This window comes from Delphinapterus leucas, chromosome 1 (genome assembly GCF_059928025.1).
Source record: "Delphinapterus leucas isolate spDelLeu-1000000601 "Yukka" chromosome 1, BTC_Dleu_Yukka2, whole genome shotgun sequence".
In the NCBI taxonomy this organism is placed as follows: domain Eukaryota; kingdom Metazoa; phylum Chordata; class Mammalia; order Artiodactyla; family Monodontidae; genus Delphinapterus; species Delphinapterus leucas.
The window spans coordinates 145309005-145329210 of NC_143129.1; the positions used below are offsets into that span (position 1 = coordinate 145309005).

The 20206-nt window shown below is 50.7% G+C and overlaps 1 protein-coding gene across 1 annotated transcript; it reads left to right on the top strand.

Annotated features, from left to right (window-relative positions):
- Positions 1–10638: 10638 nt before the first annotated feature.
- LDLRAD1 (low density lipoprotein receptor class A domain containing 1) lies at positions 10639–16465 on the top strand. The gene is made up of 4 exons (XM_022574995.2): positions 10639–10744; positions 13059–13196; positions 14944–15072; positions 16251–16465. The coding sequence occupies exons 1-4, from the start codon at positions 10672–10674 to the stop codon at positions 16397–16399; spliced, it is 489 nt and encodes a 162-aa protein (XP_022430703.2). The 5' UTR covers positions 10639–10671; the 3' UTR covers positions 16400–16465.
- Positions 16466–20206: the final 3741 nt, after the last annotated feature.

Consider the following 20206-nt stretch of genomic DNA (forward strand, 5'->3'; position numbering starts at 1 on the left):
CACAGTAGAAATCACCATAATGAATGATTTAGGCCCAAGATTCCCAATCTTTTCACAAAACTTCATGAATACCTTTTATATATGATATATTTTTTGTAAATCAGAAATTACCAGATTATCTGGTCTATCAATCTTATCTTAAAAGTTCATATGATGTATTATCAGCGAATTTGAGCTGCTCGTTAGCGTGTGAAACCTGGTACTTTCACTCTGAGCCAAAAGCAAAAACTTTATCCCTTATTATTAGTCTGTGTGGCTTTATCTTAGATAAATGTGCCATTTCCATTATGATTTTTTAAATATATAAAATAGTTCTATTATAATTTTTGTGGGCTCTTAAGTATCTTAGGACTACATGTGGAGAATCAGAGGGTTCTAGATCTTTTTCGGTAAAGCTAATCAGGCCCCCCAACCTTTGGTGCAGTCTATATAACATTCTCAGCTGAGTCCCCACACCACGGTAGTGATTTTTGCCGAGATACCATATTAGAGATCCACAGTTTAACCATTCAACAACCACTTGAGAGCCCGAGTGCCAAGCCCCATGCTGGGGGATGGGACTGCAACAACAAACAAGACCCAGTGCCCAACTCTGGTCGCTCAGATTTTAAAGAGGGAGACAGACTATTATTAATGTGGTAAGTGCTGTGACCAGATAAGCATGGAGTACTGTGAGGGGACCCCGAACTTCTGGGAGGAAGTGATAACCAAGCTTAAACCTAGAGGGAAAAGGGAAGCCAAACAAAATATAAGGAGCAGTGTTTCAGGCAGTGGGGACAGTATGCTCAAAGACCTAGAGGCAAGAGGGTGGGGAACAATAATTGTTTAGCAGGCAGACACAGAGCATACAAAAGTATAGCTATAGATAGGGCTTGGCGGATCACATAATAAAGGACCTCATTAAACCTGGACTTGGTCCTGAGCAAGGTGGAAAGCATAGAAAGGTTTTAAGCAAGAGTTGCAGTGCTTTAGAACGATGCACGTGGCAACAGCGTGCACGATAGACCAGAGGGGCAAGTCCAGAGGCCAGCAATGTCTTAGCTCTACGGTAACCACCAGGGTCTATTAAATTTTGTGCTTATCCAGCCACAGAGAAATGGGAAATTCCATTCCCTTCCCAGGGTTTTGTTTTTGTTTTTGAACGCCCAGTAATCCTATTTCATTGTGTTTCACGTATATTTTTGAGCTTTTATGTATAAGGCTGTCTGTTCCTCCACCTTATTGTTTGGATGGTAAGCCTAGTCTTTGGGTCACAGTCACAATCTGAGTATTGCCAAGCAAACTGGGAAGGCTGTCCCATGCATTCCTAAGCTTCTTACCAGGTTTCACATTGGGCTAAATTTTTAAACCACAATACTTGGTCAACTTATCACCGTCCTCAAATTCTAGGTTTGCCGGCCCAGCCTCAACTAACCCAGGTGTTCCTGAGCCCCTCCCACCACATTTCCAGTTGCTGAGTAGGTTATGTTTGCATATGAGTATCATCAGTATGAGCTACCTTTTTTATCTTTCTTTCTCTGACTACTTGTTCTAGACTAGAGTCTGGGGGTGGAGGTATGTCCAGTGACAGAGATAAAAGATTGAGATAGTGGGAAATGCAGCCTTCTGTGGAAAGCTAGATTGTACAATTAGTGTGGATTTTCTGACTCCCTGCAATATTGTAAGTTCTGAAGTACAGTTAATATACCTTTTCTGAAGTGTGTAATTGTTGAAGCCAGCTTTACATATTTCACTATTAAGTATTCTCTTCCTGTGATGTTAATGACTTATCTGTTTAGAGCAGGTGTTCTTGACCCTTTTTCATGCCATGAACCCGTTTGATAATCTGGTGAAGCCTATGGACTGTTCCTCAGAATAATGTTTTCACATGCATAAAACTAAGTATGCAGGATTGCAAAGTAAACTATATTAAAATACAGTTATTAAGGTATTTTCAAAAATTTGCAATTATGTATATATGTACTTCTTTATTAGCACATAAAATAAGGCCTACTGGTGGTTCTAAATCTATTGGAATTTCAAAGTAATTTCAAACTATTGTTTTGAAATCTCTGCAACATCTGTGATATCTAAATCTGATTTCTATTAATGATAAAGTCACAGTACTGCTAACAGTCCTGTCATTTATTGCCTATGTTCATAATTGAAGGAAATGCTATATTTCAGTTAGACGTTAGTGAAAATATTTAATTTTTTTCTCATCCAAGTTCACTGAACCCCTGGTTTAGAGGTTGTCTAATTTTACTTCGTCGTTTTAAGAGTAAAATATTTTTGTTTGCCTCTTCAATTCTAAATTATTTGGGTTCATTTTACTGTTTCTTGTATGTTTTTCATACCTGAATTATTTTGCAACATTGCAGCAATAATTGAAGGCTTGGATGGAAAGAAATCAACAAATGATTAGAAATGAGAGGTTTCAACCAAAGCTCTTGATAATGTTACCTCAGGGTATACCATCATGCAGTCATTATTGGAGCCCCACATCCGATAATTTCATAACACTTAAGTCTGTAAGCATCAATAAAATTTGAATCATCGGCACTAAGCAATATTATAAGCTGTCTTGTAAAAGTGTCTACTTAGATATTTCATGATGAAGTTTATCTATTGATTCCCCATAACTTTTGCAAAGCCCTTTATAGCACTCTATCATTTTAAATGGGTCCTTCCTTACAGCATCCCTCTAGGAAAGCAGGATGGGGTTTAACATCTCCATTTTAGAATTGAGGAAACAGTCCCAGAGAGGAGAGGTGGCCAGCCAGGGCTCTCAGAGTTATGGAAGGCACAGGGGAGGAGCGGTAAGTATTGAGGCAGGGACTTGGCCTCACCTCTAGGCAGGTATGGAAGCTGATCTCTCAGGTCCCTGGCTCAATCTAGCTGTGGCACCCACTTAGCATTGTCCAACCCAGAGCCAGGCACTGGGCTAAGAAGGAGTCCCAGCCCCCAAGCAGATCTCTTTGTAATTATAAACAAACCAAGTCATCCAGAAACAATATTGCACCCTCCCAGGGTGCAGAACCCTTTCACATATGTGCACTCGCTTCGTTCTAACCACAACTCTTTGAGGTAAGTATTCTTATCCCCATTCTTCAGATGAGGAAACAGAGAGGCTGTGACTTGCCATCTTAAATCAGGTAGGTATTAATTTGGCAGAATCGGGATAAAAACTCAGGTTTGCCTGACTCAAGGTGAGGTTTGCTGATCTCACGTGCAGAGGGTCTCCGCTAGCCACAGCCAGGGTCAGATGGGGCCCTTGACCGTAAGGAATATAGGGAAAGGTAAATCCAGGGTAAGGGGGAGAGTCGAAGAAGGCTTCATGAAGTGAGATTATCGCCTGGTTCTGGGCAAGAAAGATGGATTTAGAAAGGTGGAGGGAGCCAGCAAAAATCACTCTAAGCAAGTGACAAGCTGCAGACTGGGAGAGAGATGTATGATCCATGCAACAAATGATTCAAATCCAACATAAAGAAATCCATAAGTCAATAAGAAAAAGATAAACCACCCATAGAAAAATGGGCAACAGATAGGAAAAAGCCATTCACCAGGGAAGAAATCCATATGACCAATATACTGGGTTGGCCAAAAAGTTCGTTTGGCTTTTTCCATGACATGGAAAAGCATTGTTAAAATGCAGGTTCTGGCTTGGTAGTTCTGGGGTGAGACCCCATCTCTCACAGGTGAGGATGCTGCTGGTCCGAAGACCACACTTTTGAGAAGTGAGGCGATAGGTAGGAGTAGAGTGTGAACTTTTCAGCCACCCAAGTCTGCATCCCAGCTATGCTTCCTTTCAACTGTGAACCTTGGGCGAGTAACTTATTGTTTCTGTGCCTCAATTTCCTCATCTGTAAAATGGAGATAATAATAGTTCCCATCATCCGTGGTTGGGAGGACTGAATGAGTTAATATACCTAACACATGTAGTACAGCATGTGGCAAAATAGGTGTTCAATAAATGTTAGCAATTGGTGGTGGCCATAGGAATTACTAGAGAAACGCAAATTAAACCACACCGAGGGCTTCCCTGGTGGCACAGTGGTTGGGAGTCTGCCTGCCAATGCAGGGGACATGGGTTCGAGCCCTGGCCCAGGAGGATCTCACATGCCACGGAGCATCTAAGCCCGTGCGCCACAACTACTAAGCCTAAGCTCTAGAGCCCACAAATCACAACTACTGAGCCCACATGCCACAACTACTGAAGCCTGCGCGCCTAGAGCCTGTGCTCCGCAACAAGAGAAGCCACGACAATGAGAAGCCCGCGCACTGCAGTGAAGAGTAGCCCCCGCTAGCTGCAACTAGAGAAAGCCCGCACACAGCAACGAAGACCCAACACAGCCAAAAAAAAAAAACCACACCGAGATGGGTGTTGGAAAGTCTGACACTTTCAAGACTGGGGAGACAGAAACTCTCACATGCTGCTAATGGGAGCGCAAACTGGTACAGCCACCTGGAAGAGCAGTTTGGCCATATCTGGTAAAGTTGAGGGGACCCTGCACTGTGATTCTAGATGTATGTGTATGTGTGTGTCTAGAGAGTGTGTAAAAACCAGCCATTGGAATCATGCAAGGCATATTCAGGAAACTGGTTGACCCTGGGGAGGGAGGGAAGGAATAATAAAACTGGGGAAATAAGAGACCTTCAATTTTTGCTATACTTGATGGAAAAAGAAGTCTGAAGCAAAAATGACAAAAATGTTAACGTTTTTTTATCTCTGGATGGTGGATACATTATTCTTCCAAGTTTTCTGTATTAAGTTTTTGAAACTTTTTTCCCAGGGAAAGGGAGGGGGGAAGAAGGGAGAGTTTGGAGCAGGTGGGCCAAGGGGGCCTGGTGCAGTGTTGGGTATTGAGTGGGGAGGACGAAGAGGTCCATCTACTGGGGCACCACCTTTCTTCAGGAATGAGTGGAAAAGAAGTTTAGAGAGGTAGATGGGAGAGCTGAAGCTCAGAGAGGTTAAGTGACGTATCAGAGGTCACACAGCTAGTGGTGGGACCATTTGGACCATCAGCTCCAAAGTTCCCACTCTTGCTAGAAGTTTACCCAGGTGTGCCATGGCCCAAGCAGGGAAGGGAGCCCAGCAGGGTGGAGGTGGAGGTTGTACAATGCAGCCCAAGTCCTTTTTCTCCTCAATATAACCTGGCTGTGACACCAGGAAGTTCAGGGATTGAGGCACCAGGGCCTCTCCTCCATCTTTCCAGGACCCCCTGTTGCCCTTCACTCAAGGGTTCTTGGTGACAGCCTGAGCCCTGGAGAGATACAATGCTGCCAGCACAGCCAGGTGTGGCTGTACCTGGACTGGAGCAGGAGTCCAGAGGAAAGGAAATTTCATATCCCTGAAGAGTCTTTTCATAAAAGAACACTAAAGAATCACAGTCAAGAAAGGCCAGGGCTTCCCTGGTGGCGCAGTAGTTAAGAATCTGCCTGCCAATGCAGGGGACACGGGTTCGAGACTTGGTCCGGCTAGATCCCACATGCTGAGGAGCAACTAAGCCCGTGCGCCGCAACTACTGAGCCTGTGCTGTATATCCTGCAAGCCACAACTACTGAGCCCGTGTGCCACAACTACTGAAGCCCGCGTGCCCTAGAGCCCGTGCTCCGCTACAAGAGAAGCCACTGCAATAAGAGGCCTGTGCACCGCAACGAAGGGTAGCCCCCGCTCGTTACAACTAGAGAAAGCTCGCAAGCAGCAAAAAAGACCCAATGCAGCCATAAATAAATAAAAATAAAATAAATTTATCAAAAAAAAAAAAAAAAAGGAAAACCAGAGTTTAAGGACATGTGTTGGTCCCAGAATGGCAAAATGGTCATCATGCACGATACCACTCTCCATTCTTATACCCATGGCAGACATCACTATTCAATCACAAAACCCTGAGTCCTGACCTCATAATCCTTCTGAACCTCATGTTCCAGACACTCTCAACAATCAGCTGGAGTTGGCATGCAAGGTGAAATGTCGATGCACCTTCAGCACATGCCATGAGGGTCCTGCCCGTACCCCTCAGCCCTTTCCATTTCAGGGCACATCAGCCTAGCTTGCAGCTGCCAACACTGGCATCTCTTTGCCTAAGGCGGGCCAAGGGGTGCCAGGAATAAATACCCTCCAGCAGTTCTCAGCCAGTGACTGGCAAGAACTGGCAAATGCATACCTCAGTTCCCTTACGCTCGGGTGGGGTGACTCTGATGTGCATCTTCTCCCGAAATCCTTAGCAAGAGAAAGTTCCTCTTGCCCACAGTGGGATGGGTGTGATAACACTCCTGTTACTGGAGCCTCACTTCCCTCACTCCCCCGGTGTTTCCTGGGATTGCTCCCTCTTAAATCTGCTTGCCTTCAAAACTGGTCTTAGGTCTGATTATGGGGATCCCCAAACTAAGACATCCTCTTCATCCAGTTCAATTCCTTCTTTTTCTGGACAAGAGAACTGAGACTCGGAGAAAGGAAATGACTTGCCCACGGCAGAGCCAGTGGCAGGGCCCGCATGAGAATCGTCTTCCCCTGACCTATAGCTTAGCCCTTCCCAGCGCTGCCGCCTGTTGAGGGCTGCCGCTGAGTCTGTCCATTCCACCCCCATCCCCGTGGACTTGGTAGTTTATATCCCAACAAAAAAGAAAAGGCTGGTTACAGGTTAGGCAACCCATGGGCATCAGAGGCAGCCTGCGTACAGAGGGACCCTCCCTGGAGCCCCCAAGCTCACTTCTGGAGGTGGACACCACTCCTCCCTTGGTCCAGGGCTTCCAACCAGACCCTTACGCTCCCAGGTCTCCTCAGCAGAGGGATGAGCTGAATTGGTAGAAGGCATTATTCAGGGAAGCAACCTGCCCCCACCCCTCCCCCATCACAGGCATCATCTCCGGAAAAATTTAAAGTACACGGCCACTTTTTTAAAGAAAATAATTTAAAATTATATTTGCTTTATAATTTTAGTGGGAAATGCATATTCTTTCCACCTAGGTTACATATTTAATTGAACAAACATCAATGAATAAAAATGACCCCTGCTTTTTAGCCACCGGAACGTTCATCCTGGGTATTTCCGCCTGGATCTTCATGCAGTTGCGGGGCCTGACATCCTCCAGTCTCATAATTGATGTGCAGGAAAAATCACACCCTGAAAAGTTCCTGGGTTAATGCCCCCACCAAACCCACACTGTGTGACTTGAGGGCAGTTTCTCCCTCTATGAACCTCAGACTCTCCGCCTGTAACATGGGGATGAGAACTCCAACCTTGGAGTGTCTCTGTCAGACTGCAGAGTGGGGAAGGGCCAGGCAGGAGCAGGGCCCTGCTGCCCTTTCCGCAGCATGGGAGGCAGCCTGGGAGGGGCCTGCCCACAGGGAGGGTGCGGCCAGGCGAGGCCTGCTGTCATCCCTCCTCCAGGCTGCCCCTGGTGACAGGCAGGGAACCTGCGCTGAGTTCTCTGCACCCACCCAGGGCCCAGAGACTGGAGCCGGGAGCCTGAGACATGAACAAGATCTTCCCCCAGGTAAGAGCTGCCCTGAGACAGCTCCTGACCAGGGGGAGCCAACCTCAGGCTAAGGGTGGGCAGTAAAGAGGGGAGACACTGAGGTGACTCCGGTCCTCCACCACCCTGGAGGCTCTCTACGGGGACCCAACAGGTGAACCAGGTACACGGTTCAGGTGATAAGTGCTGGGAGGGGAGAAGAGGCCAAGGGAGAGAACGATCGACATTATGGGAGGGGACATCAGGGGGATCCTCTCCAAGGGGAGCCGCCTGAGCTGGTTTGAAGGATGAATGTTTGCCAAGTGGACAGTGGAGGAAAAGGCATTCCAGGGCACAGTACAGGCATGGGTGTGGGAACGTGAAGTGGACGTGATGAGTTTGGGGCATTCAGCATGCTGGAGTGGGAGGGCCCGTGGTTTCCCCTGAGGCTCTTGGTGACACTTCTGAAAAACTTTTCAGTCTGGCTCCCTGAGGCTGGACCTCGCCTCACCTCAGCCCACCCCTCACTCTGTTCTCTTGGGCAGGGGGATGGCAATGCTGCTGCCGCTGGAAGCAAAGCCCTCCCCAGAAGGCAAGGTAAAGGACGGAGGGCCTGGGGCCAGTCCCTCCCCAACGTGGGGCTCCCTTGAAGCTGGGCCGTTGCTACAGAGACACAAAGGGGGCTCCCGCTCTCTCAGACCTCTGTCCCCTTGCTGATGTCCCCTTGCTCCCAGCATCCTGGCCAACCATGTTGACAGCCATTTGTTTAATAGGGTGGTTCATTCTCTCCATGCACAAGCATGTGTGGAGCACCTAGTGTGTGCTCACAGGCACAGAGCCACATACAGTACCCCCGGCAACCTACAGAGGAAAGAGCTCTGGAGTCGAGTCCCTGGCTCAGAGGGTGACCTGGGTGATTCTCTTTACCTCTGAGGGATAAAATAGGCAGGATTACGCACTTATTTAGCACCTGTTCTTGGCCACTGGCTCACCTTGTGACCAGGACAGTTTGCTTTACCTCTGTGGAATAAAGGAAGGAAAGAACACATTTATTAAGCACCTGCTATGTGTTTCCATCTTGGCCTTCATTTGATCGTTTAAGGAAACAGCCCCAGAGAGGTAGCTACTACTAATAACTATCAAGGATCAAGGATCAAGGCCCTGTTATGTGCCCGGCATCGCAGGGCCTGTTTCAACCCTCAGGACAGCTCTGAGAGGGGCTCCTATTAGGGGGCAATAATAGATGAGGCAGCTGAGGTGAAGGGAGGTGAAGGTAGCTCAGCCAAGCTGGGATCCCACACGGATGGGAGGAGGGAGGCAGGGTTCAAATTCGAATCAGGGTCCCTCTGGTTGCAGAGCCCCGGTGCCTTTGCTGCTCCACACTGGCGCTTGTTTATTTCAAGCCTGGCTCACGGTGGGCATGATGTGGGAAAATGGCCTCCTTTTCCCATCTGTCCCCTGGGGCATCGGCACCTAAGGGCTTTCAGGCTTTGAAGTGCAGCCTTCATCTGGCCGTGGGCCCCGAGGCTCTCCCGTGACCCCACCCACCCGGCTTGTGCTGCACAAATGTTTGAGGAGTGGCTGCTTGGCCAACCAGGATGCTGCTCCTTGCCAGCCTTCCCGCTGTCTCCCTGGTTACCTGAGTTTACAAGGGAGCCACGGACTAAGGCTGCAGGGAATACGGGTTTTAGATTTATGCTGCATCTCCTACAGCATAGATCGGCTATCGTCTCCCTTCCCAATGCATGCCCACTGCAGGCTCCGGACACACGGGGCCACTTGCTGTCCCCCATATGCCATCCAGGTGCTCTCTGCCTGGAGTGCTCTCTCCTCGCACCTTCCCCTCTCCTGCCTGTGGAAATCCCACCCTCCTTCAAGCACCATGACACCTTGTTCACGCTTTCTTAACCACACTTGCCACCTGGTTCTGTGAGCAGCTGGTGTACAGGTATAGTCTGAGTACAGAGTAGGCAGCTCTGGAAATATGAATGGATTATATGGAAATGACCTGAACTGACCTGAATTGGGCCCTTCCCTTGTTTCCTGGATCTCTAGATCAGAGTATTCAGAAAGCACCTACTGTGTGCCTGCCTACTATGTCCCCAGGCTGGATCCTGGGGACGTAGATGCATCAGACCCGCTCCTGCCCCCTCTCTGAGATAATTGTGCCCCAGAGGACAGCAGGAGTGCCCACACTCTTCTTTTTACCTGTCTACATCTTGTCTTCTAAGTGCAACTACAAGCTTTTGGAGGGCAAGGGGATCAGAGCTGTGACTGCTTTTGTGTCCTCTACAGAGCAGGGCATCTAGTAGGATCCCAAGAAGACTTTGTTTCATTATTTCACAAGCAAGCAGATATTAAAGGATCGAAGTCAGTTAAAGGAGGAGGACATCACCTATTTCCACAGTACTTCAGATACAGAATGGCACATAGTAGATGCTCAATAAACATGAATAGTAGCTAAAACCTTTACAGCACTTACTATGTCCCAAGCACTGTTCTGATACAATACCTAGCTTAATCCGCTCAACAATTCTAAGGTAGGCATTATGACCCCCATTTTCCATTTGAGGAAACAGACACAGAGAAGTAAAGTGGCCATTCAGTGTGGCCCAACTGGAAAGTGGTGCAGCTGGGATTCCAATCAGCATTCTGACGGGCTCCAGAATGAGCAATCAGTTGGCATGTGGAAAGGGCACCCGTTTGGGCAGCAAATAAGTGTGGATTCACATCCCAGCTCCACACAAGGTGACCTGAACCTTTTCTTCTCTGAGCCTCAGTCTCCTCATTTATAAAATAAATGTTGTCTTGAAAACTACAAATAATGGCTATGAAGGGCCTGCTTTGGTCTTTGCCCCATGGTAGGGGCTTGATACGCAGGTGTACATCTCTCTCTTCCTCCTGAGGAGACAGCCTCATGGAAGGACAGGAGGGTGAGGGGGGTGGAGCAGAGACCTGGGACCCTCATCCTGACTGCCACTCACCAGCAACTGGACCTGGGCCAGAGACAGGTGTTTGGTGGGGGTGGTCCACAGGCAGAGCCGAGAACATAATGGTGGACTTGGGAGCCCTCTGCCTCCAGGACCCCAGTGGGTAGGGACCACTGGTAGCGGTCAGGGCAGGGAATCTCTGGGCCCCAGCACTGGCTGCTCCATCACTGGTTTCCCACCCCACACAGCAGACCAGAGCCCTTTCTGCTGCTCGTGCCGAGGGGCCTGCCTCTCAGCCTTCCTGATGCTCCTGCTGGCAACTCTTGCAGCCCTGATTGCCCTGGTCGCCATCCTTGGACCCCCACCTCGCACGCCAGGTCAGGGTGGGCAAGGGAGGGTGGGTCAGACTTATTGGGAGGGGAGGGGGACACAGAGAGATGGGGGAAAACTGACCCTGCCTGGCTTCTCCATGAAATGACTTTTGGACAGTTCCTTAGGGTGCATGTACAGACACACACAGACACTGACATATACACATCTCTGAGCTTCCATTTGCACATCTATAAGCATGAGCTATTGAGAGGACCCAGCTCTGATGCCACCTCCTCCAGGAAGACCTCCCTGCCTGCCTGGTTTAGGAGCCTTGTCTCAGCTCCCATAACTCTCACACTTCCTCTTCCCCGAGTCTGCTCACCCTGGGTGGTGCCATCCATCTGCATGTCTGCCTTCGCCACAGAGGACAGGGACCTGTCCAACATATCCCTGAGGCCCGACTTCAGTGGTGAGCCCCGACACCGACCCTGCCATCATGCAGCTAACAGTTTGGAGAGTGAGGCGGATATTAATCCAATAAGTACAGTAAGGCAGTGTTAGTGGGGGCTCTGAGAGTCTGGAGCAGGGCTCTGACCCAGTCCAGGAGTCAGGAAGGGCTCCTTGCGCAGTGAAAGGGGGCTGAGGCATGAAGGGAAAGTGGGATTGGTTAGTGGAAGCGGTGGCAGGAAAACCACAGGGAACACCCTGTGCAGAGTCCCTGGGATGGGAGGAAATGTGAGGAGAAGGTCAGTGGACACGAAAGACAGAGCAGTGGGTGGGGCCGAGGTCCAGGGCCTCAAAGGCTGCACTGGGAGGGAGGTCACCATCCAGAGAGCCATGGGCGGGGATTAAGCTGGGGGCAGGGTGTCAGCAGACCTACCTTTCTGAGAGATGGCTCTGTCACCTAGCAGGAGGTGCTAAGGGGACAGGTGGAGTAGGGGGTAAAATCCACAGTACCCTACATGCCTGAGCATGGGCACTGGGGATAGATATGAGCACACAAGGAGTTGCCTGCATGTATGTACCTGTGTGTCTGTGTGTTTATGTGTGCGTGTACGTGTGTGTGCAGATATCTATGCACATGTCTGTGTATGCAGGTACATATCTGTGTGTGTGTGCCCGTGTGTGTACACGTCTGTATATGTGCGAGTGTATTGATGTATGTCTGTGTGAGCAGCTGTGTGTGTGTGACAATGTAACTGTCTCTGAGGGTCGGCCCCCTCACACTAGCTGAGGCAGTTCCAGGAGATGAGCCGTGGTTCACATGTGCACAAACACAAAGGCACAAACCCGCTCCCACGTCCAACCTGCACTCATGCGTGTACACATGCACAGCCTGCGGAGCCAGACCTCCCAGTCCGTCTGTCGGTTTCTCTCCCCTAATTCTTAGGGGGAAGCCCCAGGGTTGGGTGTTCCCCGCAGTGGGATGGAAGGGCAGGCTCTCAGAAGGATGGACACTCAGATGGTCCCCACCATTCCTGGACACTGGGGAGGCGACCCGGCCTCAGGAAAGAGCAGAGGCAGCAGCCTGGGTTATTAGCCCTGTGGCCGGGCATGCCGCACCTCTCTGAGTCTTGCTTTCCTCATCTAGGAAATGGGGCTAATGATGACACCTCACAGAGGTTTTTGGGGAAACAATAGAATAAAAATGTGAAGGCGCTTTGCAGCCCGTAAAGTTGTCCCAGATGTAAGGGATTGTGGCATAACGGTCCCCAGCCAGCCCCAGGACGTTGCCTCTGACACCTTCACCTGCACCAGGAACCCCACTGTGAAAGCCACTTCACTGACTTGAGCACTGTCCTCAGGAACTTCCCGTGAGACAGTCATTCAATAAACCATGACTTTCTCTGCATTCTCTCTAGGGTTATTCAAACAGAGAGGCTTTTTTTCTTTTTCGGTACACGGGCCTCTCACTGTTGTGACCTCTCCCGTTGCGGAGCAACAGGCTCCGGACACGCAGGCTCAGCGGCCGTGGCTCACGGGCCCAGCTGTTCCGTGGCATGTGGGATCCTCCCAGACTGGGGCACGAACCTGTGTCCCCTGCATCAGCAGGCAGTCTCTCAACCACTGCTTCACCAGGGAAGCCCACACACAGAGGCTTTTATGTAATCTCCCCAACTGTCCTGTGGGGTGTGTGCTATGATCCCTATCTTGCAGAAAGGAACCTGAGAAACAGAGAGGTTGGGTCATCTGCCCATGGTCACACAGCTGGCAAGTGGTTGAGCTGGGGCTTGGACCCCATCTCCGACGCTGAGCCCAGTGTCCTCCCCACTGCCCCAGCCTCTCACCCCAGCTCAGGTGGGGCTCAGTGGGGAGAACTTGGTGATGCCCTTGTAAACGCCACCCTTGACCCTTCCGGGGCTCGCCCTGCCCACTCAGGGGCCCAGCCCTGCGTGACACAGATGAACAGGACGGGCTTCCTATGCCACGACCGGAGGAGCTGCATCCCAGCCAGCAGGGTCTGTGATGGCATCCACACCTGTGCCCACGGCGAGGACGAGGAGGAGGCCTTGTGTCGTGAGTAGCTACTCCAGGGCCCCTTGGGAGTTGCCTCCCCCAACTCCAGCTCTCCCTGCAGCCATACTGAAGCTCGACCACCCCTGAACATGCCAGGCACCCTGATGTCCTCAGGCCTTTGCTTATATGCTGCCCTCAGCCAGGAACATCTTCCCCCGCCCTGTCCCACTCACACGCACACACATGTGCCCACACTAGGAGATGCCTCCACTCTGCCTCTCCGTGCCCAGAGAACCTGTGTACAACCCTCAAGGCAGATTTCAAGTGCTACCTCCTCCAGGAAGCCTTCCCTGACACCCAAACTAAATTGCGTTCCCTCGTTTGGGCTCTCACAACCCCTGTGCTTCCCTGCAGCCCAGCCCTAGTCACACTGGCTGTCACTCTCAATTGGCATGTTCGCCACCCCCATCAGCCTGTGAACTCCTATGGGGCAAGCCTAAACTGCTTGACATTGGGCCCAGTGCCTGGTGCAGGGCTGCACAGAGAGGCATCGAGAATGATTTGCTGAATAAATGATGAAATGAGCGAACGAATGGGAAGGTCTAGTCCCAGACCTTAGAGACCTGACAGTTCTCAAGAGAGAGGAGCGTGGCACTTGCCACAGAGGAGGGAGAGAGCCTGGTGAGTTGGAGTGGTGGGATGGGGTAGCTTATGGGGGTAGGGTCATTGCATCATGGACCCTCAAGACCAGAAGAGATCTTAAAGGTCATCTAGTCCATGTCCCAGCTCATGCCCAAATCCCCTCTGCCTCTGCTTGCACATTCCCAGGATGGGAAGCTCACTACAGTTTGAGGCAGCTGCTCCCGTCATTGCCTGGTTTTTCCACGGGAACGTCTCCCTTGTACTGAGTTTAGAGCTGCCTCCCAGTAGCATCCTTGATTGGTTCCAACTCTGCCCTCTCATTAACCCCTGCCCCCCAAGAACCACATTTCAATCTGTCTCCCACGATGATGGCACTGCATGGATTTGGAGATTGTTTTCTTGTCCCCTATGAGTGTCCTCTTACCCGGGCCGCCCTCTGAACTCCCAGTCACCCCCTTATGATTGGTCTTCCCCACTCCACCAGCACTCTACAGAACACATACCAAATGCCTATGTCCCTCTCCCTGGACTGGCCCCAGAAGCATCCATGATACTTCTGGCTGGCTCTGGTGAGTCCAAGGAGCAAAGGCTTTTCCCCTCCCAAGTCTGGGTTATACCTCTAATGATGTGGCCTGAGTTTGTGTTAATTTTTGGTATACCTGTCACACTGCTGTCTAACACAGAACCCACTTTCAAGAAAGATACTCTGACTCTCTTTCACAAAGCATGTGATCCCACATTCCCTGAGTTCTGGCACCCAAGTGCAAGGCTTCATATTTATTCTTGTTATGTTCCAGTCGGAGGAGGCTTCCTGGAGGTGAAGGAACTTGAACCTGGACTTGCAGTTGGAATGGTTTTGGACAGGTGTCAAGGAAGACTTTTCTGGAGGGAGGAATAAAGCAAGCAATGGTGTGGAGTGGGAAGGCGCAAGAGCTGAGAAGGGAGAAGTGGCTCTGGGCATTCTATTGGGTGAACAGGGAAAGAACTCTCCTCTCTCCTTGATGACCTCCTCCCCCAGAAACCTCCTTTTGCCCTTCCTGGATAGATGGGCAGTGACCCCGAGTTTGACAGCTGCCAGGGTGGCCAGGACAATCCACCTCCAGATAGTCCTGAGGCAGCTGCAGCCAGATGTGGACTTTCTCCTGCCTCATCTCTCCCTCTGTAGGAGACATGCCCCAGAGCTTCCCTGGCTTCCTCGTGGCTCACTGCGGAGACCCCACTTCCTGGATCTACTCAGACCAAAAGTGTGATGGGATCAACAACTGTGGGGACTGCTCAGATGAACTGAGCCCAGGTAGGGGTCTGGGCACAAGCTTGGCTGGGGCAGGTGGCCAGGCAGTGGCCAGAGGGCAGAAGTTAAACAGAGAGAATCTCCAAAGTTCCCCCTGCATCCCCTTCTTGCATCCTAGGAAGAAGTTCTCCACTCCTCCTTGAATGCTTCAAGTGGTAGGGTGCTCACTACCGCTCCAAGGGGCTCCTTCTGGAGAGTCATTCTTCTGTGGTGGGAAACTTGCTTTCGGGGTCACAGATGAGGAAACTGGGACCCAGAGGGCAGTCACGTAAGGAGTATGTACATGGCCCAGCCGGGGTTTGAACCTGGGCTTCCTTCATCTTCTCTGCACCACCCAACAACCCTGTGAGGAAAGGAAGGCAGGAATCGCTGGCCCCAGTTTATATGTAGGTAAACTGAGACCAGAGAGGAGAAGTGACTTAATATGATGAGTGATAGGAAGGGGGCTTGGGTGTAAACCCAGGTTTCCTGACTCTAAGACGAGTTCTTTCACTGCTCCAGAGTTTCCTTTCAATTTCTTCCCCAGTGTTCAACCCACAAACATGTCCTGAGCACTGTTGGGGGCTGGCCTGGTGCCAGGTTCTGCTGGGGCACAGTCAGGAGTCAAATATATGTCCCACCCCCAGGACTCACATCATGATGATGCCAAAAGGAAGTGCTGGGGTCCTGGAGAGGTTTTTTGTGGAGGGGGTGGATAGGAGAAGTAATCATCAAGGGAGGCTTCTCAGATGACGCAGTATTCAAGCAGGCCTTAGAAAATGGACAGGGCTTCAACAGGCAGAGGCTGGTGGGCAGGGAAGAATGCTGGAGGCCCAGGGTCCAGGGCAAAGGAGGGAGGTCTGCAAGGTGCCCTCAGGGAATCATAAATGGGCTGGTGGGACCGAATCAAGGTGAGAGAGGAGGATGGGAGACTATATGCGCCCACTAGTAACTGAACGCTGACTGTGGGCCTGGCACTTTGCCTATCTTCCTTGATAACAACCTTGAAACTGAGGTTCAGACAGAGAGACTTGCTTGAGGTCGCACAGCCTATGAGTTGGGGAGTCTAGATTCTCTCTTCTCCAGGGAAATAAGGAATATAGTCAACCCGTGTCAGATGGGGCAGGGCTGTGGAGGCAATGGTAGGTTGCCTGGTGCGTGGGGCATTCCAGGACAGAGCAGCTGCTCTTCTGTCTTCCCAGTGACTGTGTGCCCGCCCTGCGGCCCTGGCTGGTGGCGCTGTCCCTCGACCGTCTTCAAATATTGCAGCTGTATCCCCAGGAGCCTCTGCCGTGATCACGTGCAGCACTGCTCTGACTGGTCTGATGAGTACTCCTGTCCTGGACCCTGAATGGGTCCAGAGTGGGAGGCTGGTTGGAATGGCACTGATAACCTGTCACATGTGCTATGAATCCAAGTACACAAGGGCAGGAAGGAGCCTTCGAGATCATGTAGTGGGATCTACACACCGTTGTCTCTGAATAGGAATTGCCTCTCCTGCTTTCAAGTTTTTCAGCCTCTGCTTGAATTCTTCCGGTGACGGGGAGCTCACTACCATGTTAGGCAACTCCTAACGAAGACGAAGGGAATCTGCTTCCATGATCGGAGGCCTGCCTCTGGTGCCGCACAGAGGAAATCTGCTCCTCCACTCCAAGACAGGCTTGCAGATACTGACCTTGTCACCCCTTGGAGAAAAGATAAGTCTTGGGCTTAAACACCAAGCTGAGAACTTTAGCCCTTATGGATGGCACATATATGAAGTATATGCCACTTCCTGCCCCTTTGGTACCTAAGGCAGATATTCCTGGGCTTGGATGCAGCCTCAGTGTTTTCTCAGCTCAGTAATCCTAGCAGGTCCCACTGATGGATCACATGAGATGCACATGAGACGGGGTACTTGTCGTCCTGCCCCTAGGAAGCCACCTCAGGAAGCTCTGAGCTGTAGGAAGAACAGCTTGAGGAGCCCCTCCCCCACCCCCGTCCATCCCTTCTCTTCCCAACCACTCCCACCCTCACCCCGTGACCAGCTGCCCAACAAAACAGCCCAGGTTCCTTCAAGTAGGGATTGTATTTTGGTTTCGGAGCCTGAGTGAAGGAGTTGTTTCTCGGCATACATTTCCAGTTTCACAGCACCCAGGCAGGCAAGGATGGATACCCCCATTAAACAGATGAGGAAACTGTGGCCCAGAGGGAGAAATAACCAGGATCATACAGCAAAGTAAGGGCTGGAACTGGGGCTCAAATACCATCCATGGTGTCCCAATCCCAAAGTCTTTCCATCTACCAGTGTGACTCTATCTTGGCCAGGGTGGAGGCAGAGTCTCTGTAGTGTATTTAAAAAGGTAGCTTGGGGCTTCCCTGGTGGCACAGTGGTAGAGAGTCCGCCGGCCGATGCAGGGGACACGGGTTTGTGCCCCGGTCCGGGAAGATCCCACATGCCGCGGAGCGGCTGAGCCCATGAGCCATGGCCGCTGAGCCTGCGCGTCCGGAGCCTGTGCTCTGCAACGGGAGAGGCCACAGCAGTGAGAGGCCCGCGTACCGCAAAATAAAACAAAAAGCAAATAAAAAGGTAGCTTGAGGGTCAGAAAGTGTCCCACCCTTATTCTGAAAGATGGACTTGGAATCTGGCCAACAAGGGACTCCTGTTGAGGGAGACGGACATAACCCCACTGGAAATTAATAAAATCAGTTCTGTGTATCAGTCTCACGTGAGTTTTGAAATAAATATGGGCACCAAGAGAGACGGGTGAGCTCTAGTTCATTCACTGCCACGTTAATTCATTCACTCACACACTAAACAGTCTCTGTATGCCTGATCTGTGCCAAGCCGGGTGCCAGGCACCCAGGAGTGAGCAGGCCTGGGTCCAACACTGGAGGAGCACAGGATCCCACGGAGGAGGCACCTCACACTGGGAGGAGGGGTGGGACAGCAGAAAATGCTGGGCTGAAGGCGCCAAGGAGGGGCCTTTGGGAGCCAGGACACAATCGTGTTTGGGGCTCTGATGACCTGAAGATCAGTTCCCGGAACGGGATGCCTCAGCGATCCTGCCTGGGGGAGGCTCAGCAATGGGCTCTGGCATCTTCGGCTGAGTTTCTCTCCAAGTGCAGCACAAGCGAGGTACTACGGGCACACTCAGGGCATCCTTGGTTCTGAAGACTGATCCAGAGCAGCCGCTCCTTCCCAGAGGAGGGGCATTTGGGCTGGCTCTGGAGGGGAGGAGAATTTCCAGTGGTACATGTTGAGGAGAAGGCATTTCCGGCTGAGGGGCCTCATGAAGAAAGGCATGGGAATGCCCAGCAGGCCACATGGCCAAAGCAATAGAACAGTAGGAGGTGAGGAGGTGGGCAAGGACATGATCCTGCAGGGCACAGTGTGTCACACTTCATCCTAAGGGCAGTGGGTGTCATCAAAACATGGTAAGCAAGGAAGTCACCTGGAGCTAGTGACCTTTAATTACAAAAGCCCAAGAAGAACATACCAGGGCATGACCAAGTGGCCAGAGAAGAGAGGATGATCAAGGGCTATTTACTGGTGGAACATGTGTGTATGTGGAGGGGAGGGAAGTAGGGAGAATGAGGACAGCAGGGGCCCCGAAGCCTGAGAGAGGACAAGAGAGTTGAGCTGACTGATCCCTGAGGAACAAGAAAAGTTTCAGAAACTCATTCCAGCGTTCAAATACCAACATGTTCCTGACATCCTGAGGATCAGTTGTTGAAAACAAGGTCACTGGGGAGAGGCCAAGGATGAAGGAGCCTATGTTTGCTCATGCTGAAACTGCACAACTCACATTGGGATTTGAACCCGCTGTCTTTTCATTGGGATCGCATACCTGGTCTCAGGACTTAACGAACATCAGGTTCTTTATGTCTCTTGGCAGAAAGAATTCAGTGAGAGACAAGGTGATAGGTAACACGTGCATTTATTTAGAGAGATACATATTCCATAGACAGAATGTGGTCCGTCTCAAAAGTTGAGAATGGCCCTGGGAGAAGCACACTCCACAGATGAGTGTGGGCCATCTCAGAAGGCGAGAGGCCCCAAAATATGGGGTGGTTAGTTTTTATGGGCTGGGTAAATTCATAGGCTAACGAATGAGAGGATTATTCCAACTATTTTGGGAAACGGGCAGAGATTTCCAAGTATTGGGCCACCGCACACTTTTTGACATTTTATGGTTAGCCTTGGAACTGTCATGGCGCCCGTGGGTGTGTCATTTAGCATTTGCTAATATATTGCAATGAGTGTATAATGAGGCTTAAGGTCCACTGGAAGTTGAATCTTCCACCATCTTGGACCTAATGGTTCTAACCAGTGTTTGTTGTATCCTCAAGGGCTATGTCATTCTATTATAGGTTGTGCCCTGCCCACTTCCCTGCTGTTTCAAGATCAGTCAGCCTTGGTGTTTCAGGTGTAGGAGAGGCCCACTTCCTGCCAGGGGCTGGTGGTGCTGCAGTTGGTCCCCGCAAGAGAGACAGGGAGACCTCAGTGGTCATCCATTCCTGGGCTTCTTCACTGGGCTGTGGCTTTCTCAGAAAAATGCCCAGAGGCACTGGCACCACGGGTTGCACATAATTCTGCCCTCCCCTCCCAACCAAGCCCATCTATGGGCCTGTTGCAGGAAGGGGACCCCTTCCACGGCCTGAGAGTGGGCGTCTTGTCTAACACTTGGAAATGAATTGTCTGAGGAGACATGTGTACTTGAAATAGGAGGGAAGGGGTTAGGGCACAACCTTTCAAAGAACGACATAGCCCAAGGACATGACATAAACTGATTAGAACCAAATGGGTCCAAGATGGAGGACCAGTCAACTTTCACTAGACCTTGAGCCTTAGTATACGCTCACTGTAACACATCAGCAAGCTAAACGACACACCCACAGGCACCATGACAGTTCCAAGGCCAACCATAAGGATCAAAAAGTGGGCGGTGGCCCAATTCCTGGAAATCCCCGCCCCTTCCCAAAATAGCTGGAATACTCCTCCCACTCATTAGCCTATGAAATTGCCCAGCCCTATAAAAGCTGACAACCCCATAACCTGGTGCCTTTCTCACCTTCTGAGATGGCCCACGCTCTGTCTGTGGAGTGTGTTTCTCTCTAAATAAATCTACTTCTTACCTATTACTTTGTCTCTCACTGAATTCTTTCTGCGATGAGA